The 25,039-nt window shown below is 46.8% G+C and overlaps 1 protein-coding gene across 10 annotated transcripts in view; it reads right to left on the reverse strand.

The window, feature by feature from the left end:
* lrrc7 (leucine rich repeat containing 7) overlaps positions 1 to 25,039 on the reverse strand; it is a 99,645-nt gene that overhangs the window by 19,797 nt on the left and 54,809 nt on the right. For 7 of the 10 annotated variants that reach the window (XM_035647083.2, XM_035647088.2, XM_035647084.2 and 4 more), the window contains 19 exons: positions 17,270 to 17,472; positions 14,248 to 14,365; positions 13,502 to 13,580; positions 12,468 to 12,557; positions 12,251 to 12,307; positions 11,008 to 11,071; positions 10,280 to 10,354; positions 9,988 to 10,132; positions 9,568 to 9,640; positions 9,285 to 9,302; positions 5,863 to 5,992; positions 4,875 to 4,990; positions 4,588 to 4,657; positions 3,943 to 4,042; positions 3,535 to 3,659; positions 2,577 to 2,843; positions 1,994 to 2,116; positions 1,550 to 1,661; positions 259 to 520 (listed from right to left, as the gene is read on the reverse strand). In XM_035647083.2, coding sequence (XP_035502976.2) covers positions 259 to 520; positions 1,550 to 1,661; positions 1,994 to 2,116; positions 2,577 to 2,843; positions 3,535 to 3,659; positions 3,943 to 4,042; positions 4,588 to 4,657; positions 4,875 to 4,990; positions 5,863 to 5,992; positions 9,285 to 9,302; positions 9,568 to 9,640; positions 9,988 to 10,132; positions 10,280 to 10,354; positions 11,008 to 11,071; positions 12,251 to 12,307; positions 12,468 to 12,557; positions 13,502 to 13,580; positions 14,248 to 14,365; positions 17,270 to 17,472 — 2,227 coding nt within the window. The remainder of the gene's footprint in view (positions 1 to 258; positions 521 to 1,549; positions 1,662 to 1,993; positions 2,117 to 2,576; positions 2,844 to 3,534; positions 3,660 to 3,942; positions 4,043 to 4,587; positions 4,658 to 4,874; positions 4,991 to 5,862; positions 5,993 to 9,284; positions 9,303 to 9,567; positions 9,641 to 9,987; positions 10,133 to 10,279; positions 10,355 to 11,007; positions 11,072 to 12,250; positions 12,308 to 12,467; positions 12,558 to 13,501; positions 13,581 to 14,247; positions 14,366 to 17,269; positions 17,473 to 25,039) is intronic. The other 3 variants (XM_035647090.2, XM_035647091.2, XM_035647082.2) reach the window with 1 other exon arrangement.

Below are 25,039 nucleotides of genomic sequence, written 5' to 3' on the forward strand. Positions count from 1 at the left end.
GACGGATGGAGCGATTGGTTGAAATGGACGATAGATGGAGGAGATGAAAAAGAGGAAGAGATGATGGATCGTCAGAGGGGACAGTGATGTGTGTGTGTGTGTGTGTGTGTGTGTGTGTGTGTGTGTGTGTGCGTGTGTCTGTGTGTGTGTGTGTGTGTCTGTGTGTGTGTGTGTGTGTGTGTGTGTAAGTGTGTAAGCGTGTGTGTGTGTGTGTGTGTGTGTGTGTGTGTGTGTGTGTGTGTGTGTGTGCGCGCGCACCTGTTGGTCCAGTGTGTCTGAGGTGCCTGGTCCTTGTTGGGGGCCGGCAGCGCGGGAGGGTGCGGGTGCGCGTGAGAGTGCGGGTGCGCGTGGGAGTGCGGGTGGGGGTGCGTGTGCGGGTGCGTGTGCGTGTGCGAGTGCGTGTTGGCGGGAGGGTTGGAGGAGCCCGAGGAGCCCTGCGAGGGGGAGTAGTCGGAGTAGGTGGCCGAGGAGCCGCTGTGGTTCAGACAGTGGAGCTTATCCATCTCCTCGTCCGTCGATTCTGGAGAGACAGAGAGACAGAGACAGAGAGAGAGAGAGAGAGAGACACAGAGAGAGAGAGAGAGAGAGAGAGAGAGAGAGAGAGAGACTTAGAGAGAGAGAGAGAGACAGAGACAGAGAGACAGAGACAGAGAGAGAGAGAGAGAGAGAGAGAGAGAGAGAGAGAGAGAGAGAGAGAGAGACAGAGACAGAGACAGAGAGAGAGAGAGAGAGAGAGAGAGAGAGAGAGAGAGAGAGACAGAGACAGAGAGACAGAGACAGAGACAGAGAGAGAGAGAGAGAGAGAGAGAGAGAGAGAGAGAGAGGGAGAGAGAGACACACGGGTCCGTTCAGTGGAAATGTCACAGCCTCTTCTCTCCGACAGCCCTCTTACAAGCGCTGAAGAGCCCCGTGTCATGTCTGACAAATGAACCTCTCCGGATCCCCCTCCTTGATTTCACGTCTTTCTCCAGATCTTCTTTGTCACAATCTCAAGAGGTTTCACTTGTATTGGTGGCGATCTGCGTCTAGGTGACTGTAACACGCCATATTTCATCTGATTCATGTCTTTGTGAACAATGACGACGTCTCGAAAGAAAGACTGAAAAAACACGAGACTAATAATTGTTTTTGATGATTTCTTTTGTCACGGAATCATCATCTAAATGATTCTGTGTTTTACTTTCATCTCGAGACCAAAACAACATCAACACGTAACCCTTAAAAAAAAAAAAAAAAAGGCAAAATCTGCATCCCACAAAAAACGTATTCACAACGTACGGCTTCATAAAAAACGAGGACTTGTTTTGCTCTTCTCTTTTCTGAAAACCACCGCTGTCTATAATTCTACGCTTTCTCATCTTACAGATGTAAAGATTCCTCCCGTTGGGTCCTTCATGTTACGAATCCAGCGAGAACACGAGGCTGAATTCACGAAATATTTGACAATGCGAAACCGACGACAGCTCCCCGTTTGCTTCCACGCCACTCGCCTCGGCGGGGCAAGCGGCATGAGCTTTGATCGTCTCAGCTTCCGTGAACGGTGCCTCACCTTTCTTGTCTTTGCCCAGCAGCACCACCTTCGGCTTGTACATGGGAGGCTCCACCAGGGTGGGCCTCATGTCGGAGATGCGGATGTCGTTGGGGGAGCCGCCCATCGAGTCCTGCAGGGAGACACGCAGACCGACATCACTTCGCTACAGTGCAGTACAGGAGCTGATGTCACAACCGTTTCAATCCTGCGAATTTTGGGGGCTTTTCTTTCCAAAAATAGGGCCAAAGCAGATCAAATGTCAGGAGTGATCATGGGATCACCTGAGCTGTAGTTATGCTAAAACAGGGAGACCGGCAGTGCTCAGCAGTCACTCTGGACAGAGTTCACTGAATAGCTTTGTGAGTGAATTCATTTTTTCATCACTTGAATTCATAAGGGTGAATTTGATTGCGCAGGTAAATTCACAAAGAGCCCGGGAGTGTTACGGCGAGTCCCACTAACCTCTGAGCTCTCCGTCAGGTCCTCTTTGTCTTTCCTCTTGGGAATGTCGATGCCAGAGTTGTGCATCGATCCCTGATCCATGAGCTGAGACTGAGAGAAGTCCTGCATCTCTCTGTCCGTCACCTGGCAACACGCACGCACAGAATCAGTTTTGAGTCCCGTGTCCGGTGGTTTTGCATCGGCTGAATCCGACACAGGGATATAAAACAGGACGCGAGACGTTCTCTGCTTCCCTGACTCTTACCTACTGTACATGATCGCAGAGCTCAGAGCTTTTAGTTCAGTTGTGTTTACAAATGTAAAAGCTTGTCTTAGACTTATCTACTGTACCTCCGCCGAGGACATCATGACTTCATCCTTGTCTGTTAGTTAGCAGGACTACACAAAAACTACAGAACTGATTCCCATGAAATTTCCTGCAGGAGTCGAGCACGACCCAAAGAAGAACCCGGGAGGTTCTGAAGCGGATCGGGATAAACCGGCAGATTTCATTGTATTCAACCTGATGCGATAGGGTGTAAGCAAACACACAGTTTGCCGCGCGCGTCCACGTCTGTGTGTTTTTTCTGTCTGTGCTCCGTACCTCTTTAGGTGGTAGCGGCCACGGCGGTTCGTACGGTTCTTTGCTGAGGTGCGTGTGTTCCATGTTGGTTCCTGCCGACGTGGCAGTGCCTGTGCTCAGCTGGTGCTGGTGCTGGTGCTGGTGCTGGTGTTGGTGCTGGTGCTGGTGCTGGTGCTGGTGCCCGTGTCCCGCGTGTGCGCTTTTGCCCACAAGGCTCTGCACCGACTTGACCATGTTCTTCAGGTCCTCGGGATAGGGCGTTGGGTAGCGCTTGAGGTTTATCTCCACCTACGAAGAAAACATGGAAACGGGTTAGTGAGCGCCTCGGCCTCCATGAAACCTCAAAACACCTCAAGTAAACCATTAAAATGATATATATTATACATATTCTTTGCCAGTTTCTTCACACATATGCATTGTCACGGAGACACTGTTCAATATTGTTGAGGACACTAAACCTAAATGGAAAGAACTGCAGGTTTCTGGAAATACATTTCTCGATGTGAATCACCTTTTTGAAAATTTACAAAAGATAATCTTAGAGTTTCCTGATTAAAACACAACAATGGAGATCTCCTTGATCATTCAAAAATTATACAACAGTTAACTTTGTATTATCATGTCATGGTTAGATTGTAAGTCAATTGTGAAACTATTATCATCTTTTTGGTGATAATAACTATTAAAAGACTGCGATTTGATACGGTCACAACACTTGGATGAAGAGGAACAAATCCATCTGAAGATGAATCGATTTGATGCCATACATCTTGTTCCTTTGACCTTTTCCCCAGCGAGACAGATTTTCATCACAGCTGCCGACTGTTTGAAATTGGAAAACTCAATCGAGGAGTTGGAGATGCTCCAACCGTCAGGGGTCGTAGCCGAAATCGAATAGAAACCTTGGTTTATCTTGTAAACTCCTGCTCCTCAGTTACTATAGAGAGAGGGGGGGGGGGGGGGGGGGGGGGTGGCTGACCTTGACCTTCCCAGAGTTGTCCTCCTCTTCCTTCTTGTCCTCAAAGTCAAACGCCACGGTCATCCTCTGCTGTCGCTGCTCCTCCCACAGAGTGGGATTGAAGCTGTCACTGTCCGACTGGTAATCTGCAACACGCACACACGCACGCACTAAATTAAAATGGCTACTCTAAGACTGACAGGGGCACACACTTATCCACCAAAACTGCCACATACACAACACATGTACATTTAGAAACACACGAAAACACCTACACATGATTTCAGAGAGCACAACATCCTATAATGTAAAACGTGTATTTAAACAGGGCTTTCGTTTCAGTTTTACAAAACAATGTCCGCACATTGGGAGACGCAACGACAAGCACGCACGCACGCACACACACACACACACACACTCAGTTTGTACCCTCATCATGTCGTGGTTGCTGAGGAAACATGTAGTTGGTCAAAACCTTCTGTTTGGTTTCTGGGTGGGCTTCTGTCTGCAGAGGGATCAGAGCCTTGGACTGCAAACAAGGACACACACGCGCACACATTTATATTTAAATTATCACAGCAACATCCACATTGCACCACATCTCAGTGTTGGATAGAAAAGGTCAACATTAGACAATAGATATTTAAAGGAAACACACAACATCCATAAAGTTCAGAAAATACGTAATTTATCTGATTATCTATTATCTATTTCCTAAATAACTATTTAGATTTTTGGTTCTGAATGTGACGTAATGTGTGTCCACTCGAAGTTTGATTTATGTGGTCTTCCACTGGGACGACCTCTACATGTTGTAAATTAACAAACGTTACAGCAGACAGGAGCCACTTCAATCACTGCATGTGTTTTAATAAGACACACGAGCAGGATGTGTTGAGTTGGAATTAACAGCAAACAGAAGCAACAGCAAATATATTATCCACAAAATGGGCCCTGGTATAATGTGATCAATGTGCCGATAGCCTCGCGCGTCCCGGTTGTTGTGAGCAGGTACAGACTCTGACAGAGTGTGTGTGTGTGTGTGTGTGTGTGGGAGGAGGAAGACGAAGATACCTGATTGTCAGAAAGCCACAGAGCTGCCAGGTCTTTCAGCTTAGTGAAGGTAAACGGTAGATTCTTTAACCTGAGGGAGGGAGGGAGGGAGGGAGGGGTGGGAGAGAAAAGAGATGTTTCTCCTGCCCACGCACTGTACAGCCTGCAGAACACGTAGCCATGGCAACACACTTGCCCATCCCCATGGTAACTGCAGAGCGTTAGAGAGTCGCTTCAGACCCAAGACGACCATTGAGAAAGTGTGTGTGCGTGCATCTATCGTCACCACTGTGTGTGTGTGTGTGTACCTGTTGTCGCTGAGGTTGAGGACTCGTAGTTTGGTCATCTGTCCGATCTCATCCGGAAGAAACTCCAGTTTGTTGGACCGCAGCGACATCACCGTCACGTTCTTACAATTGCCGATCTGAAACGCGCGCACACACGCCACATTACACTACAATGAAATCACATCACAATCATTTACGACCTCATAACAGTTAAGTCCAGTGCCAAATCGAATCTGTTGCATGTGGGAGACATTTAAAGCTACTATATTACATCACTATGGAAGTAGCACATTGGGGCTGCAGCCATTGGCTTGCTGTCAAAAAAATCATAAAGACAACCACCAGTTGTTTTTTTTACAATTACAAAACTGAAAGGAGTGAGGTTATGTAAATCTGCAGGGCAGAACATTAATATCACTCTTCTGGCAGAGAGCGTAACCACACAGACTGCGGACGAGTCCTCTGCCTCGTCTTTTCTTCCAGTGGTCCACAATGAAGAAAAGCGTCACCCACGGAAACGCGTGTTTGTCAACGGCTTTCTTTTTTAGAAAGTCATCCTTCCTCTGAACGATTGGTTATTGTTTTGTTTTAGTTTTTTTTAATCTGGAGCATCAGAAACTTTTACTGGTCGCTTCCTCTGTCACCCCCCCCCCGGGCTTCTTCATACTTCTGGTTGCTACGACTACGTAAAAAGCGGCAGCGCGGGAACGTCCCAACAGACATTATGATTCTGGTACACTGTCATTGATCTGGTGCTGATTAGCATTGTGTGAACTTGAATGTAACAAATACGTAAAAGTCCCATTCGGAAGCGTTAAAAAATGACCATCATCAAAAACGATTGCCATTATTTATTCCCTTCATTGGCTTATCAATCTGATCTTTAGAGAATCATTTCTTGCAGCACTATGCTGCAAGAAGAATGAAGAGAGGTAAAACAGTGACTCAACGATTGGTTTCAGTTTGAGATAACATGTGCTCGTAATGACGTGGTGCGACGCCCCTTTACCTCCCGGGGCAGCTCCGCCAGGAAGTTCTCGTCGGCGGCGAAGGTCCTCAGGCTGTGCAGGTACCCGATGGTGGGGGGCAAGGACTCCAACTCGTTACAACTGCAGTCCAACTCCTCCAACAGAGACAGACTGCGTGAGAGGAACAGAGGCACAAAGAGAAAAAGAGAAAAGGAAGAGACACGGAGAAAAAATGACGCGCGGGAAATTATTCTTCAGACTAAGAAAAAAAAAAAAAACACAACCTCTGCTGTACCAGTAGAATACTTAGACGTGGGCTTTAACGGATAAGGTTGGCGCTGCTCTTTGGTTTTTCCTGTGAATCATTGTGAAAAGACTGAAACCAAGAATGAGTTGATCCAATGTCAGGTGCCCAAGCCTGATTTATCTTAGTCCCCTGTGCCACAGAGCTCTGAAAACTATCAAACAATTTGGCATAGGCTCTATTCACTCCAGTGTTATTCATGTTAAAATAATGAACTGCCCAATTGTTTAAGGGAAATATTGAAAGTCCTTTTTTTTTCCAAATTAAACTTTATTTTTGATTCCTCAAAACATTTATATATATATATATATATATATATATATATATATATATATATATATATATATATATATATATACATATATATATATGACGTCCAGAGACGGACTAACGCATCATTGGTTTCGGTCTTTTTTTTTTGGGGGGGGGATTTGTTGACCATAATAAAATAATACAGAATGACGCCAGCCTTATCCTTTAACATGTTGTGATGGCAAAGAAAGGAAACAAAACTGTCTTCGTACAGTAGCCACAACTTCGAAAGTCATAGGAACTGAGAGAAGGAAAAGATCGTCAAATTGAAGAATCAGACGAGACAAGCGATTGGTCAGAATGTCGAATGTCTGGCGTTACCTACATAAATTGGATTTAATTTCCTCCTCCTCCTCCTTCAATGTCTGACATTCTTCAACCTGGATCTCAACTTCTCCAAGATTAACATACAGCCCCCCCCCCCCCCCCCCCCGACAACAACCACCACCGGCCTATAGCGGCGCGCCAACACTGTGCTAATGTTAATGAGACAACATTTTACATTAATGTACTGTCACTGTTAACATTGCGTGAGTCTGCCGTTAATGCTCCCAGTGGACCGGACCATCTGGGCCACCATACGGTCTGACAGAGGAGAGGAGAGGAGAGTTTCCCGTCCTCGATTTAGATCGAGTATTTTATGGAGTGTTTTTATTATACTTAAAGACGAAAATGTCACCAGCGTGTCCCACTGAAATATACAGCCTGGTGTTGAACGTGTCGACTTTTTTTTCAAACATTTACCCGCGAGATAATGAAGCTGCCATCTGCCGACCAGCTCCATGGTCCCACGCTCAACGGCGGGAAACAGCAACTGAATGTCACTGAAGGTCAATGCAAGGCACTTTCGCTCGCAGTTTGCCCAAGAAGACGAGAGCTCCTCTTGTTCCCCTTAAGGTCGAGAGTGAGGTGCTCTCGACCTTAAGGTCACCGGTCACTGTCAAGCGCAGTGACCGGGGGCCCCCACAGGAAAGTGCCCGGGACGTAGCCGGGGCGGTCGATCCGATAGAAGACATTTACCAAACCAAGCGGTCAGTCCTCATCCTTAATGTCGTTTTTTTCTGTTGCTGTTGTTTTGCGACTGGGCGGGGGGTTGGGAAAAGAGCCCATGGCGACCACTGCTCTCAGCGAGCATCAAGTGCCAGTAAGGGCGTTCGGTCACAGGGGGGCGGCAATGAGCCGATCGCCGCTTGGCGCAAACCAGCGCGGCGACGAGCGTTCCCCCACACCCCCGAAAGACCAGACTCAAACAGCCGCTATCAGGGTGGGATTTACGCTTCACTGGAGGCGTTTTTCAAACAAAGAGAGAAGACCCCAAGGACGACGGCCGACTGGTTTTTCCCGAATGTATAATGTCCGGTTAACTCTCTCGCGCCGCCTCTCGTCGACGAAAAGGAGCTCGGTCGCCCCTCTGTGCTTCCCCCCCCCCCCCGGGAGCTCGCCCACGCCGCGGACGAGACCCTGAGAGGCCGCCGCCGCGAAACACAGCTTCGAGTCCAATCGATGATAAACCGACACACACGGCACATGGGCGGTGGGAGGATCGCTCCACCGGGTGACCCGACTCAAAGGCTGCCGCGCACAAAAGAGTCAGAACTGCAAATAAAAGCGGAAACTTCTCTTGCTCTTTCTCTAAAAGGGACTGAAACAGAAACAGTATCCTGTCTTTTCTCTCCGATTCAGCTCTGTGTAGATATACATCATTGTACACTATCATTTTTATGCCAATGTAGCTACAAAAACTGCAGCATTGGTTGAGATACAGGCACGGATTCTGCATTCAAAACCAAGATTTGGACACGGACACGGCTCATTTAGGAACATAGAATTGTCCGACAGGGAAACAGGAGTAGTCATAACATGGATCACATTCAACATCATCAGGTAAAGAACTTAAGAGGCGGTGAAAGGATTCCCGAGTGGGATTATCAGAGGGGAAGTCATGGATCTACAGTTCTACTTATTGCGCCGAAAACCTGGGACTCGTTCAGGAAGAGCAAATGTTTTTCGGCAGCGTTCAGATACAAATGCATTGCATCGAGTGTTTGTGTTGTTAAGTCCAACAGAACATCCGTACAGTCTTTTAAAAGAGAAAAAAAAAAAATGTAATCCATCACAGATGAACTGATTTGTGCAGCGGTTACCACTGTTGTAAAAAAGAAAGAAAAGAGGAATAGAATCAATTTATTCTTCCCCAAACTGGTGTCATTTATTATTTCTGTTAGTGTAGGCCCTGTCCGGGTTGTCCATCAGCCCTGAAGTTAAACACACGCAAGTTGTTCTTATCTGCAGCGTGAGCACAATCAGAATCATACGTGTATAAGCAATCTCCATTTTAAGAAAAATAAATAAATAAATAAATAAATCAGAAAAATAATCAGTAACAATACTTTTGAAGACAGATTGTGTTTCCTTTTAAAATGTTTCAGTTTAATTAGATTTTTTTTTAATGAATACTGTAATTGAATTTTGGACTGTGATGGATTATAATAAGAATTAATGTGATCAAATTACTGTAATCTCTTTACATGCAATCATTTCCGTCTAAACCCTGTGGGCTGGGCACATTGCACTCACAGGGGATTTGTATGCGTATTAGCTGGAAGTGAATGAATACTGAACAACTTTGGGGAGATAAACAACAAAAAAGAAAATCCTAAAATTACCATTTAAAGGCTGAAATGAAGTTCTATGTTTGCATGTAATTCGGACAAATTGAAAAGATGTATCTTTTGGGCACATCGATGGCACGTGGTCGCGAGCTTGTATCGTTTGTATCTGCGGTGCGGTTGAACATCTATCTGTCTCTGAACGCATCCCGGGGTCCAGGAGGCTAAAGTTACTCACCCTTGCTTGGGCTTCGCACTAATGCCACGGCAACGCAGCAAACATAACACACAGAACCCCCCCGATCATCAGCCAGCATAGCACAACAGTTATGAAACAGGGAAAAACAACAACAGCAACAACAACCAACCTGAGATAAACAGTCACCTGCTGTGAAAAGATACTGTCGAAGGTGTTCTCACAATAAAACAAGGGAAAAGTTCACATGGCTTTATGATTCCATTTTCTTTTTGAGATTGGGTGTGTGTGTGTGTGTGTGTGTGTGTGTGTGTAGGTTCCTTACCTCCCGATGGTGTTAGGCAGTGAGGTCAGCTGGTTGTCATCCACCTTCAGTGTTGTCAGCTTCTTCAACATTCCTATAACATGTGCAAACACACACACACACACACACACACCCACACACACATACACACACACACACACACACACACACACAGTGACATATAAACACAAACGTCACAGAAATATACAGCGAGGTCTGAAAGGCAAATTTATTTTTTAAAGGTTCATAAAGGATAGAGCTTTAGCCATTATGGCTATATAGTATATATAGAATATAGAATAGCAGCAGCCTTATCCTTTCAATACACCCTTTTGAACAGCTACAACTTCAGTTGATGCAAATGCTCAACTGCACGGAGGGATTTAAAAATGTGAGGGGTTTAGGGTGTGTGTGTGCGTGTGTGTGTGTGTGTGTGTGTACCTATAGTGTCAGGGAGGTGCTGCAGCATGTTGGAGGAGAGCAGCAGGTCCTCTAAGGACTCGCAGCCGGAAATGTCCGTGTCCAACGTCTCGATGCGATTCTTTGCCAAGTCCAGGTATCGCAACTGGCGAAGCTTCCCTAGCGACTGCAGCGAGGAGAAGAGAGAAAGGACAGGGACAATTTGACATGATGGAAAACAGACAGAGGAGCAAACGATGTCAGAGAGGAAGTGGCATTCAATTATGTCCACTACTGCCCCCCCCCCCCCCCCACAAGCTGCACGTGGTCTTACCCCTGGTATCGACTGTAGGGAGTTGTTATCCAGCCACAGCTCCCTCAAGTTGTGGATTTGTTCCAACACCTCTGGCTAACGGAAGAAAACACGGAGGCGTGAACAGACCGTACACTTGATTCATCTTTGAATTAATATAGAAGGAAAAGAAAGCGTCAGTAGTGAACACGCATGGATCCAAACATTCTGTCGAGTGCATCCGGAGACTTCCCACTTCGATTGGCAGAGAGGCTGAGACTGATGGTCGACGTACAGCCAACCCGCTCCTGCGGAAGTTCACTTCCTGTCTGACCCTGATGTCACAGCCTGTCAGCCTCTATCCAGCCCTCTTTCCCTCCCCCGTGACGCCGCGTACCCATTTCCGGGGTCCGACTGAACCTGCGGCTCCTCCCTGAATGACACAGGCGACGGATGATTCACTCAATGCCGTATTTGATAATGGGACACAGCATCTGCATTTCTGATGGTAGGTGGATACACACTACTGTATACCCGAGCCTGACAGGACCCAGGTTCGGATGAGAACTCAGGAACGTCGGAGTCGTACTGTAGCTCTCCGACATGGATCAGGCTCGGACAAAAGAATGTGAAGCCAGAGCCGCACTCCTCTCTGCCCTTGGACACCTTCTTTTCTGCTTTTTTGGTTTTTTTGCGTTCAATGGTACGTGCTCACATCGTTTTCTGAAAGCCTGTGGAAACATGCAAAACACGGCGGCGATCATTCTCACCATCTCAGAGAATTCGTTGCTACCCAGATCCAACCGCTCCAACTGTGTCAGTCTGTGGATGGACCTGAGAGGAGAGGAGAGGAGACGAGACGAGACGAGAGGAGGGAGAGGAGAGGAGAAGGAAGAGGAGAGGAGAGGAGAAGAGGGAGAGGAGGGGAGAGGAGAGGATGGAGAGGAGAGGAGAGGAGAAGAGAGGAGGGGAGAGGAGAGAAGGGAGAGGAGAGGAGGGGAGAGGAGAGGAGGGGAGAGAAGGGAGAGGAGGGAGAGGAGAGGAGGGGAGGGAGAGGAGAAGAGAGGAGGGAGAGGAGAGGAGGGGAGGGAGAGGAGAAGAGAGGAGGGAGAGGAGAGGAGGGGAGGGAGAGGAGAGGAGAAGAGAGGAGGGGAGAGGAGAGGAGGGAGAGGAGGGGAGAGAAGGGAGAGGAGGGGAGAGGAGAAGAGAGGAGGGGAGAGGAGAGGAGGGGAGAGAAGGGAGAGGAGGGAGAGGAGAAGAGAGGAGGGAGAGGAGAGGAGGGGAGGGAGAGGAGAAGAGAGGAGGGGAGAGGAGAGGAGGGAGAGGAGGGGAGGGAGAGGAGAAGAGAGGAGGGAGAGGAGAGGAGAGGAGGGGAGACGAGACCAGAGGAGGGGAGGGAGAGGAGAAGAGAGGAGGGAGAGGAGGGAGAGGAGGGGAGAAGAGGGAGAGGAGAGGAGGGAGAGGAGAGGAGGGAGAGGAGAAGAGGGAGAGGAGAGGAGAGGAGGGGAGACGAGACCAGAGGAGGGGAGGGAGAGGAGAAGAGAGGAGGGAGAGGAGGGAGAGGAGGGGAGAAGAGGGAGAGGAGAGGAGGGAGAGGAGAGGAGGGAGAGGAGAAGAGGGAGAGGAGAGGAGAGGAGGAAACATGAGATTACTACAGCTGTAGATGTAAAGAAAAAGAAAAAGCCCTAATAATTATTTTTACTTTTATTCTTGTACTGCAAACCACTGCACATACTGTTCGGCATATTGCAAATAAATCCTCTAAATCTTTAAAGCAATTTGAAAATACACAGGGTCACAGGGGTGATATGCATCATAGTCTGTTTAGATATATGTTCATTTCCCATTGACTAAGTCCACAGAACAGTGGAACCTAACCGTACTGTCAGGTTCAGTCAGTTACACTCAAACTCCTCCTATGAAAACAGGCAAAAGAAGAATTCACTACAATCGAGGACGAAATTTGCGGAGCACCGAGATGACAACTCAAACTCCACGGACACTTTGTCTTACTTTGGCATGGTCTTCAGGTGGTTCTCCCTCAGCTCCAGGATCCGTAGTTTGGAGAGTCTGAAAAAGAGGATGGTGCAAAAAAAAAATAACAACACCCAGAACTTAACCGACTGTATTGATCCTCTCGATAAAATGCAATAAATTATCCTAGAAACGCCATCGGAGGCCAAGGCGGGGGGTGGGGGGGCCACTTAATTGATGGGACGCATCAGTTTACCTGCCAAAGTTAGCCGGCAGGTACTCCAGGAAGGCATCGTTCAAGAAGAGCTGGGTCAGATTCAGGAGCTGCGTGAAACCATCTGGGAGTCTGGGAAGGAAGGAAGGAAGGAAGGAAGGAAGGAAGGAAGGAAGGAAGGAAGGAAGGAAGGAAGGAGATGTGTGTGTCCTTGAAGGTGCCTCGGTGGCCAATGTCTCCTTAACAAGCTCCTGCAGGAACCGCTTGCTGCCGTTAGCCTGCTGCAGATGACTCATCGCGCACGCACGCACGCACGCACGCACGCACGCACGCACACACGCACACACGCACACACACACACACACACACACACACACACACACACACACACACACACACACACACAAGCTGTGGTCCCGGGACATGACACTGCTGAGTAAACTCCAGCGGTTTGCTGTGGTTGTTTCTTCTGTTGGAGACGTAGAACACCTACAGGCATGTCTCCAGGGTCCCTGGATCCGGCCGCCTGTTCATCATGAACTCGTCGGCCCCTCGTCCGTGGAGATGAGGACGGGACAGTTACGTGGAAAATGCATCAAACCTCCATTGGATTCGTCCGGCTTCACTCACACTAGCTGATGGAACTCCTCCAATCAACCAAACATATTTACTTTTTTTTTTGTTTGTTTTTACCTCCAATTGAAAATCGTTCTTAGCTAAAAAAATAATAATAAATAAGTTTAAAGGAGGCAATTTTTAGAGTTGCTTTGTTTTTGTTTTTTTAAGATGTTTATTTCCCGGATGAGTTTTCTCTCAGGTTGCCGTGCTGAGGCTGCTCGTCCAGATAAATGACCCCCTGTGTTTTTCATTTCCTTTTTTCCTTTCTTTTTTATTTTACATACGCTGTATATTTTTTCGATTCTGCAAGAAAAGCATTTCGCTCTGCAGATGATCATTTAAAACATTTGCGACGATGGAAGTGAAGTTGGAAATCATCCAATAGAGGTCATTGTTTCATGGTGTGTGTGAGTGTGTGTGTGTGTGTGTGTGTGTGTGTGTGTGTGTGTGTGTCTTACTTGGTGATTGGGTTGACACTGGCCTCCACCACAGACAGACCTTTACAGCATTTGATATTGTCTGGAAACTCCTGGATACCTGTTAGACAGAGAGGGGGGGGGGGGGGGGGGGGGGGGGGGGGGGGGGGGGGTGAAGACAATATGATGATGATGTATTCAGAGATGAGCTGGAAGAATCTGCAGATTAATCGATTAATAGATGAGTACTTGTAATGTATCTTTAACAAAGCCAGATATTTTATGATTCCAACCTCTCAAATGATTTTTTGCTTTTCTTCGCCACGTGAATATCACTATCATCTAAGTATTTCATAATCAAAGCTCTGTCCATCATATAATCGATAATGAAGACGATCAATCGCCGCAGCCCAGGACGTACGAGTTGTCACACTTTCACATTTAGTTGAGCTAACCCATGACGAGGCAGGAATCTGCAGATTGGCATTTTGTCATATTGTACTTTGGTCGTGACATGATTGGGATAATGAGCTGAAACTACGGCCTCGCTCAGCTATTTGACATCTACACGAAACCTCACAATGTTCAACCCTTGTTTTCCTCACTCAACTCCATCTACTGTGTCCGGACAGACTGTAAATCAAATGTTATGCAAGTGGCACATTGAGGTTTTTCTTCCTCTCTAATATGTCTATCACTGAAATCAGCGGTTTGCTTATTAATATAATTTCTTCCAGCTTAATTCCGGCTGGATTGACCTTCTTTTTTTTCTTCTTTTTTTTTTTTACCATTTTTACTGATGTCCAGCTCTTTGAGGTTGACCAGGCTGGCGATGGTGGTGGGCAGGCTGGAGAGGTCGTTGTCGGGCATGCTCAGCTTCTTCAAGGCCTGGCAGTTGAAGAGTTGCTGTGGCAACACGCAGGGACAAAGACAAAGAGGAATATTATGGTCTTGCCTTGGCAGAAATGGCCTTTAAGCGGAAAGCAACAGAAAGGACAGGGAGCGCGGCAGAGAGTCGGCCGGAGGCAACTCAATGTTGTGGAAAAGCGAAGTGTCACGTCAGCCCTGTGCTTGTAATGCAGAGTTTATCTCCCGCCGTACGGTGGACCCCTGGGGACAAAACACACACAAGAGTGCAGAAAACACTCAGAGATGTGCCGTGAATTGATGAACACTGCAAATGTCACAACAAGTACAGCGCAAGAGAGCGAAAGCGCCGCAGAAGAGTACGGAACAACAGACAGAGAAACAGACGTCAAAGGCTACAAACACACACACAACGCACACAAAACGGGGAAAGGATTAATTCATTCAGGCTCCTGGGGGGAACAGGAATAAACTATTTTGCAGACTCGAGGTTTTTGCAGAGCTTTCAGTTGCTGTCATTAACCCTTTCCAACGTCAAGGATGAACTTTTACCCTCAGGAATAAAGAGATCTATTAGTTAAGTAAACCAATTGTGGTTCTACTGTAACTCCCAAAGAGCAGCAAGCGGTGAACAAATTACAAGTAATGATTTCAATAGGCTTGCATGCAGTGACTGTAAACCTCCCGTACTTATACGACATGGCCAAGTGTTTATATCTGTAGTGTAATTGTACGTCAGTTTCTAAGGCTTGACAGTTGACAACACAAGTTCGCCATGGATATGAAAACATACGGTATACTATGCGAAAAACTGTTGTGTGGTCGTCACCAGGCACAACTGATCATTTTCACGCAATGTCAGTAAAATTTGGGAGCATTTTCCCTTTTCAATAAGGTGCTACAGTACGTCTGTCTTGCCTTACAGTACACATCTGCATAAGAAACAAACGAATCATCTCTCCTTAAATAAACCACGATGCAAAACCTCGTGCTATAAAGTCCTAATTCAGGGTAAGAGCATAGCCCCTCATGTATGTAATAATATTATTATTATGATAATAAATAATAAAAACTGATGCATTCTGTTGTAATTCAACTACGCAGACACACAAACATGCCATCCCTGAGCAAAGCAAGCAAATGAGATTTGTCCCTTTTAATCATTTATTTAGAGAGAATTAAATATGTTAAGGAGACGGAGGACTCCCTTAGAGATTATGTTTCGGTTCCTTCTGCTCAGTTACATCCTCAGTATCAAACTGTATGAGGCCAAAAGACCTGAAAAGTGTTTCCTCACCTCATCTTAAAGTTCACATTAGGTATAAAATCACCCAATAAAACTCACACACTTGTGGCGCGTGCAGTGCGTTGTCTGTACCTCCGTCTGACAAACTGTGTGATATGGTTCAGATGCGGTGTTAGTGAAAATTCACGTCTGGCTTTTCATTTCAACAAAAAACAAAAAGAAGCAAAGCAGTCTAAAGAGCTAAAGAGTGACAGAGTTTAATATGGGCAGTGGTGCTCGGTGCCTTCACTCTCCCACACACACACACACACACACACACACACACTCTCTCGAGGAGCTCTCCAGCCCACTTTCATAAAGGCCAATCACGTTGGCAGCCTCAGCAGCTCTTACACAGTCTTTGGGCACAGACCATGTCGAGGCCTGAGCAGACTTCTCTTTTGTCTTTCTCAGTTGAAATGAAAGTGGGGCCGCCCCATTAGACCGTCTCCATTCATGCAGGGCTATATTTAGAAATCCAATTCGACATCTCTCGTCATTTAAACCAGGACAGGATTTTAATTTTTTTTTTTTTAGAATCGACACACCGCCTCCCACAAACAGAGCCTGTGATTCTCCTCCAAACACTGGGAGGTGGAGGTTTACTGACGGACTTGGATGGTAGACCCTGAGTGGCTCTTCTCTCTCACCCTGTGTTTCCCATCACATTCCCATGACATTACATGTGCTCCATTATCAGTTGATTCGGTGCACCTTGCTGAAACAAACTCAGTGTAATACAACGGTGGCGCAATAACTTCCAGCCTCACGAAGCCTACGATGTTCATTTTTACAACTGAGGCAAATGACGAATGACGAATGACCAGACAGTTGAACATCGCCACGTCCCTGACGAGGGGGTTTTTATTGCGGGACGGTGTTAGTTTGACCGCGGTGCATCTAATGAACAGTATGAACGGCAAAGCTGACGAGCCAAGTTAAAGCCCCTTACAATCTGTCCAACTCCAGTCTTAGATCCCGGGTTCTACTGGGAGTCTCAACGATTAGAGAACAGTTTGGCATTAAATATTGTGGCTGGCGTTATGATTCTATCCACGGCACGGATGAACTTAACGTACTAACTTAGCCCTTTGAGATGGCTTTTTAGCAATGAAAAGTGCTCCATAAATGAAATGTATTATTATTATATTATTATTATTATTATTATAACTGAGATTGACAGAGATGAACCGTGCAGACAATATTGGCCTCGGCACCATTGTCAGTCCAACTCCCCGTCCCATCAGGGGGGAAAAACATAAGAAGTGCAAAGCTTTGGTTAAATTTTGCATCGATCCCAAACGTTTGATCGATTCCTGCCATGTCATGAGCAGTTCAGTGAGGTCTTATCTGAGGGGATGTCGTCGCCTGCTGTTTCCGAGTGCAAAGCTGAACTCTGAAGTCGGAAACGCGGAAGAGGAGGTCTCGCCATGGCAACGCTCAAGGTACCTTGCACTCACACAACATGAACAGATTAATCAGTGGTGTTGTGGTTAGAAATGAAGCTGCACCTGATGACTCGTCTGGGCTCAAAGAAACCTAAATCACTCCTCCCTGCAGAGCAACACAAGGCCAGGAATCCCTCTAGGGTTTACCGGGAAGAGCTCACGAAGTAGAAGTGATGCAAAAACAAAATGGGGGTTAGAGGTTAGAGACACCTTGGGTAGCTCCTCAATCTGGTTGGCGTCCAGGTAGAGCTCCTCCAGAGTTCTCTCGAAGCTGAAGATTTCTTTGGGGACCTGCTGCAGGCTGCAGTGGGAGTAGTCCAACACCGAGACCACCTCCTCCTCGCCGCGGAAACAGCGGCACGGCACCAGCCGGCCAATCAGCTTCCGCTTAGTGGTCATTTCCAGACACTGCACTGTGGTGGCGAGAAGAGGAGGAGAGAGACGACGGGTTAATGTCGGAAGGGGGTTGGGGGGGGGGGTCGAACACTCATGCACTTCAACAGACTCCATCGCATTGAACTACAAGGAAACAAAAGAGTTTGAAATAGCAAAGGAACATCTGCTGCCAATATTGACCGAGAGACTGGCGTTAAAATTCACGCGCTGTGGGTTTCTCTCACGTGCGCGGACAGTCATTCTTGACAATTGAGCTGCGTTCGTTACTGTTGACACCGTTCCACCGCCTCTGGTGAGTGATGCAACAAAGAGGTGACATTGATTAGAGCGGCTCCGGCCCCCCCACGCAGCCCCTTAAAGGATAAGCGGTATGGCTTAATAGATGGATGGATGATGAGACTGACACTGATCTGCCATATCAGCTGATTTGGCAAAGTGTCCATGGCGTTTCCTGCCGAGTCTTTCACATTGGGAGGACAAACAACACTTCAGTCAACAAGTCTGAGATTCAAATAATCAAGAGACTAACTGCTAACAATTCTTTTTGCCAAACTCCGGCATGTACATCACTTACAGCAACACAAATGAACAGAGGTGATGTATTATTGAAGCTCACATTAATTGGCATATACAGGACAGATTTTTTTACTTGTTTCGAACTCGATCAGGGTTCGATCCACTCAAATCTCGAGCGTTTGGAGGTTTTCGGTCAGATCTTCCTTTCTTGAGATCAGTACACAACATATATTCTTTCTCGTGTCAATCAAAAGTAAGAGACGTGAGACGCCGATGCAATATAACTGAGAACATAGCAGTCTTTCTGGGCGGCGTTTGTAAGCTCACAACTGGAAGAAGTGACATTCATCTTTATCGCCATTGCATCTTCACTGTCTGGACCTTCTTATATCACATGACGTGCTCGTCTTGCAGCAGACGTTGTTCTGTGCATCCCAAACCGCCGCTTTCAGGCAGGGACGACGTAGCACCGACATTATGGTCAAATATCTGTGGTTTTTCTTGCTGCCGGGCAGGTGTAAAAGCTGCAGCCATGTCCCTCGCCAAGCAGCAGTTACCCACAACTCTCTCTGTCACACGCACGCACGCGCGCACGCTCGCACGCACGATTTTCAAACAACAAGCCAGTGCCATATAATTAGCCCGAATCCTTTGTAATTTCTGCGACAACATCGCTCCATCACTCGGTTACACAACTCCATTTGAAGAGCCAGCGGCTGAATGACATAAGCAGGCTAACCATGGGTATTAAAATCCTCCAGCGAGGGATTTATCGTTCGGCTTTATCATGTCAAACACTTACTGCACTCAATCTGCTGACAAATTGATAAAAAAAAAAAAAACGAAAAGAAAAAAAAAAACCGCCCCGTCCCTTTCACACAGAACAAAGAGCAAAACTTTCAGCCATCCGAGCGGATGGATGAGCTAAAACCACGCGGCTGCGACGTGAAGAGCAGAACCGGGGGGGGGGGAGTACAGAAGAAGGCGATGAAGGATGAAGAGTTAATGGTCAGGAGAGGTGACGGGGAGGAAGAAAAGGAGAGATACGAAGATGAGGAGAAAGAGGGACACCAGGAGGCCTCGGAGATAAGACCCGCAGCCCTTATCTGTCCACACACACACACACACACACACACACACACACACACACACACACACACACACACACACACACACACACACACACACACACACACACACACACACACACACACACACACACACACACACACACACACACACACACACACACACACACACACACACACACGTGTCCGGCTGCCCAGTGAGCCCAGATGAATCTGGATGATACACAGAGCGATCGTGGGCAATTGTGAGGACACTGTGTTATCTGCTCGGGTTTGTTGCAGGCCCAGTAAAAAATCTGATTTACAAAAAAAAAAAAATAAAAAAGAAGAAAGAGAGAAGAGCGCAGATCCTCCCGGGACTGTTCATCTAAACGGGTCCGACCATTGGAAAGTCAATACCCTCCTTATCCACAGTCACGGTCAAAGCGGGTGTAATGAGGCGAGCGGGGGTTTGCTGTTTGTCTACAGTGCGTGTACACCCCACAGTTTTCACCGCGCTCTCACCTTGGACCGCCGGTTCCTGGCACGCCCCCCCCTCCCACCCCCCCCCCCCCCCCCCCCCCCCCCCCCCCCCTCGTGTTCACAGCTGAAAGGTATAAGCCAGGGTTTGTTCAGCTCTGGGTGACCGGCCGGGGGTTGTTTTTTTTTTTAATTTTTAGCACAGATGATTACACAGTTCAGATAAGATTCTCAGAGCCACGCGGACAAAGTGAATTTGTATTATTCCAATATTGATACGTGACAATACGTCAATTCAGGAAAGGGAACCAAACATAGTGAATGCTTCTGAACGGCTGGTTGTTCCCGATGAAGGCGAGACGGTTTCATTTACAGTCACATTTTTTCGGAGTACTTAAAAGTATTTGGGACGGTTTCATTGTGTGAGTAGAAATGCTCTGCCAACGACATTTCAGGTCCTTTTAAACTGTGGTATGTGACCTTCTCCTCCTGTAAGAGCCTTCAGAGATAGTATTGTAGAATGGCATCTGCGTACTTGGTGTGGTTTATACTTCTGCATGTGTATGATGGACGCGGTCGCGAGCATGAAGACTCGTACGCCGGTGGGTCTGCTACTTCTCAAACACCGGCGGCGGAATCTGAGTGGATTACGTTGGCGTCGGACGAAAAAAGGGAGGACTTTTTTCGGAGGAGGAAGACGTCCATTGACGACCATCAGACCGACCGAGGCCGGAGGTGTTTCGTGCGTTGCATTGGCCCCTGAGAGACGCGGACCAGAGATGCCGCCGAGCAGGCCGACGACCGTTGTTACAGTCTGCGTTACTGCAACGAGGAGGCCAGAATGTATAATCAATAATATTCGATCACTAACAAATCTGTGTCTTAAGAAATGTTGCGGTCGTTGCTGCTGCTATGGAACTTAAATCTTGTCCACAATGCAGAATCTCATATTCTTATGTTAATGAGGCTCAACGGCATCAACGGTTTCCAGACCGGGAGCAAAATAAAAACCCATCACGCGTCGGTCACGACATCTTTCTGCTCTGAATGCTCTCCATTACATCCTCTTAAACAAAGCAATAGAAAACTGCGCACTGTGACACAAGGACGTCACTTTCACTATATTCCATTTGTTTAAGGACATATTACCACCTTTTACCAAATTCAGTCGACAAGAATCTTCTCTCTCAAACGTCTATAGTTTCAGTGAGTCTGTCCAACCAGCAGGGGGCACCGTCGGACGACACACTCCATCGGTCACACACCCAGGGTTATTAGTCACCCCCTCATTACCTGAGTAATCAGACACTCTGCATCAGCCTGGATGAAAATGACGAGACCAACCAAATGATTGTGAATATCGGTCTCATCTACGAATCAAGCGCTCGACTTCACAGCCAAGGGAAGACCAGACACTGACCAGAACTCGAACAACGTTCCCTCTGCGCTATGGCTGCAGAAGCAGGGATCAGGGATTGTCATAACCTTTTTCGAATTCTTTTTTTTGGGGATTTATTTATTTGTGGCGGCGTAGCTTTGATTGATCTCTATTACTGTTCACTAGTAATGTGATATGTCTCACACACACACACACACACACACACACACACACGCGCTAAATGTTTTCTTCCCCAAGCTGAAATGTGGTGGAATCCAAATGGATCCAATATGAACTCACTTTAAGGCAACTCCTGCGGTCGATGATGTGGCAAAAAACAATAGCATAAAGATATAAGCACACGTTCTGCTAAATAATGAAATAAAAAATCGGAAGCTGTGTGATTGTGGCCTCACGGTCTATGGATGTAACTGCTTAGATATGCATAGACACAGTATACTAAAAATAACAGCTTTTTTTGTTGTTGTCAAGAGAGCAGAGAGAGGGGGGGGGGGGGGGGGGGAGCTGATGTTACCCATCAGAATTAAGCAAGCGGGGACAACTGAAGGGACAATGAGAAAAACATTCAGAGCAAATGGGAGATTGTTCGCGTGGGCAACAGCGAGAGCCGAGCGCGGACGGTCACCTTCACATCCCGGACACCCTCGGAGACGAAGAGAAATAAGATCATGGACAGGAAAGATGCACAAAAGAGGATGTGGAGAGTTCCTCTCGGATTTCGTATTAAAAATGTGAAGAGGAGATGATACCAAAGACGAAGAAAATGCTGCGAAATTACCAAATTTAACATGTATATATATATTTTTTTAAAGCATCAGGGTTTTAAAAACTCATCTTCTGCACACTACCTGTCATTAATACCATGTTTTGTGAAAGAAAAGGGGGGGAATAATAAATTATATAATATATGCTTTGGGCAACTCTGTCTGAATGAATGAATGTAAGGGGGCAACTGAAGTTTACCCACCGCTGCCCAGACTCCGGAGGAGCCAAAGTCAAATAAAAAAAAACACACACACAAAAAAACAACAGGTCTGTCAGTGCAGGTCGGGCACCGATAGGGTGAAACGAGGAAGTGAGCGTGGTTGGCTGTGTTGGCTCTCGCTGCTGCTATGGAAACAGCATGACAGAGCAGACTGACTCTGCAGAGGCGACGCTACATGTGCAGGCTCCCAACGCACGTTCAAATCATTTAGTAAAAAACGAGCATGACATGAAAGAAAACAAATATGGGATTAGTGAGACATTTTTCGAGAACTGCTACTTGAACCCACACCCACCTACACATGCCACACATGCCACACACACACACACACACACACACACACACACACACACACGCGTAACCAAAGTAAAAGCACTCGTTGTGTTAATTGGTCCCCGTAGTGACACATATCACAGGATAATTGTAACGGGCGCATTTATGTGTGAACAGCATTTTTGCTGCATTTGTTTTTATGGAGAGTTCTGAAATACATTACGTAATGTTATAGTTTTTCATTCTTTTCCTTCTGTTAATAACTTAACATCAACTATTTTAAGACCTTATCCCGTTGTGCAGTCAGAATATTTCATCCTTTTTTATTTTAATACATTTTGTCATGTTTAGGTATATATATATATAAAAAGTACATATATAAAAAAACAACTATATACTTCAACAATAATTTATATTATAACAAAAGGCAGCTATTTTTTAAAACTTTTTTGGATAACAACATTTTTTGGGAGGATAACGCCAAATAACAAATCCGCTTTTTTTCCCCCTAGTGGAGTAAAAAGTACAACATTTCCCCTAAAAAATGTAGAAGACTAAGTATCATAAAATTAAGTCGAGTACCTTAAAAACTGTATGTGACTGTAAAAGTTACTTTGCACTAGTGGACGAAGAAGGGATCAGATGATTTACAAAAATAAAAGTGTACGACCGAGACATCTTTGTGCCTAAACACCATCACAAACAGTGACTTTACAACCTTAACCGTGTGTTTCTTACTGTTGCCGTGGTGACAAAGTTCCAGTACACGCCTGCCGCTGGCAAGGATCATACCTATGGATCGTATCAGAGGTCGTTTGAGTTTTGGGACTAGTAGCTCAGTTCATTTTTCTCTTCTCTGGCTCGCTCTTTCTCATGTTGGAGAGATATTTTCTCACATTTTGGGGACAAAAAGTTTGTGAAAGTCGATGTAATGTCCTCTGAAATGATGGCAATACGACTGTGTGTGTGTGTGTGTGTGTGTGTGTGTGTGTGTGTGTATGTTTTCGCGTGCATCTCCTCCAGCAGCTCCGGAGGGTGAATTCCCCCGTGGTCCCGTGACTGCATGCCATCACTTCACGTGTAGCCCTGCCATCACCATAGTAACCGCTGCCATGGAGACCGTCTCCCAGGAGCTGGGTGTATTTTCTGCTCAGTCTCCCTCTCGCTGTCATAAAACAGAACATGCTGCACTCGGTGGGCGATCGCTCCACATTTGGCCGACGCTTTACATAGACTCTAATATACCACGGCACCGTCGCAGCACCAGAACAATAGTTTTTAAAACGCACTGCTTCTCCGCATCTCTGTTTTAATCTTTGACGTGTCAGACTTTCTGGGGGTTTTTGTAGACGTGTGAATGCTGAACTCTGCGGAGCTCACCCCAGGCGCCTGCACTTGTTCACAGTCACACTGTCTCCCACTGTCACGCAAAAATCAGAAAACAGACACACACATTCAGTAAAATGCCCACACACCATAATACAGTATGACAATTAGAGACAGAATCGTTTAGGTTACGTGCGACAAGTGAGAGAAGAAGGTTTCACATTTCAGTGCTCCACACTGTCAAGGAAAATCCATGAACAGTGTGTGTGAGTGTGTGTGTGTGTGTGTGTGTGTGTGTGTGTGTGTGTGTGTGTGTGTGTGTGTGAGAGAGAGAGAGAGTAAGTGAGTTACTGTACATGTGGGAGTGAAGAACAGCTTGTTCTGTCCTGTTTTTTTTTTTACAATCATTACATCATTACAATCATCCCAGCTAATAGCTGTGATTATCAGAATTATAGTATGTTAAAGGCTACGCAGTGACTTTAAACATTAATACAGCCGCCAACGGCTTCTATCTATGTGAAGATAGTGAAGTGATGAAGGCGTCCTGAGGTCACACTCCCTCTGTGTGGGTTTGTGTGTGTGTGTGTGTGTGTGTGTGTGTGATGCGATGATCCGAGCTTCTCTATCGCTTGTTTAGCTTCGGGTGCGTGTTCCGTGTACGTCTTTCCATGTTCGCGCGTGCGAGTCCCCCCCGAGTGTCAGTGTTGGCCCTCCCAGTGCTTATAAAACCAGATGGCTCCCGCTGCGATCAGCAGTGATGTACGTTACGTGACATATCCGGGCGGATGTTGGAAACGCACAGCTGCCCCACCGCGGCGCTGTTCAAACCAGGTGACACCACAGCTACACTCATTTTGTCATGGTTATTCATGCTAACCGTCTTGCCACAGCCACCGTGCAGGTCCCCTGAGAGTGTGCAGCGCTCGGGGCTACAAGGCCCGAAATAAGTTTCACACACACCTACAAAAGTGTCAAACTCTGAGGCGCAGACACTGACAGGAGCGGCCGACTCCGGTGAACTTTGCCCACTTGGGCCACTGCTTGTGTGTTCACGGGCTGCTCTCGCAAGGCTTCGCGACAGCGTGGAGGAAGAAGTAGTAGGGGAGGGGGAGGTGATCCCATTTCCCCCCTTGGCACCCACCCCTCTGTTTTGCGCGTACACGTGCAGGGGTGTCTCGATTCCCTCTGGCATCGAGGGGGAGGGCGAAGGCGGAGGGCTAGATGGCCCCTCCTAACGGAGATTTTCCAGACCCATACTCCAAACGGAGGGCGGGTGAGATTTGCCTTGCGAATCGCCGGCAGGGCGACCGAAGGAACTCACAAATTTGTACAAACAACCTCTGTTTGTAAAAATGAGAAATGGGATTGGGCCTAAGGGTCCGTCCCATTTACCGTCACTTATCCCTACCCCCTCCATTCTTCCACTCCACCTGAAGTCAGCATCTGATCCCCTTAGGTTTGAAGTGGCTTGAAGGGGGAGATAACCCCTACCGCTTGATCTTCAAAAGAAATGGGACACCCTACCCTACGCGGTA

The sequence above is a fragment of the Scophthalmus maximus genome, chromosome 13, assembly GCF_022379125.1.
Source record: "Scophthalmus maximus strain ysfricsl-2021 chromosome 13, ASM2237912v1, whole genome shotgun sequence".
NCBI classification, from domain to species: domain Eukaryota; kingdom Metazoa; phylum Chordata; class Actinopteri; order Pleuronectiformes; family Scophthalmidae; genus Scophthalmus; species Scophthalmus maximus.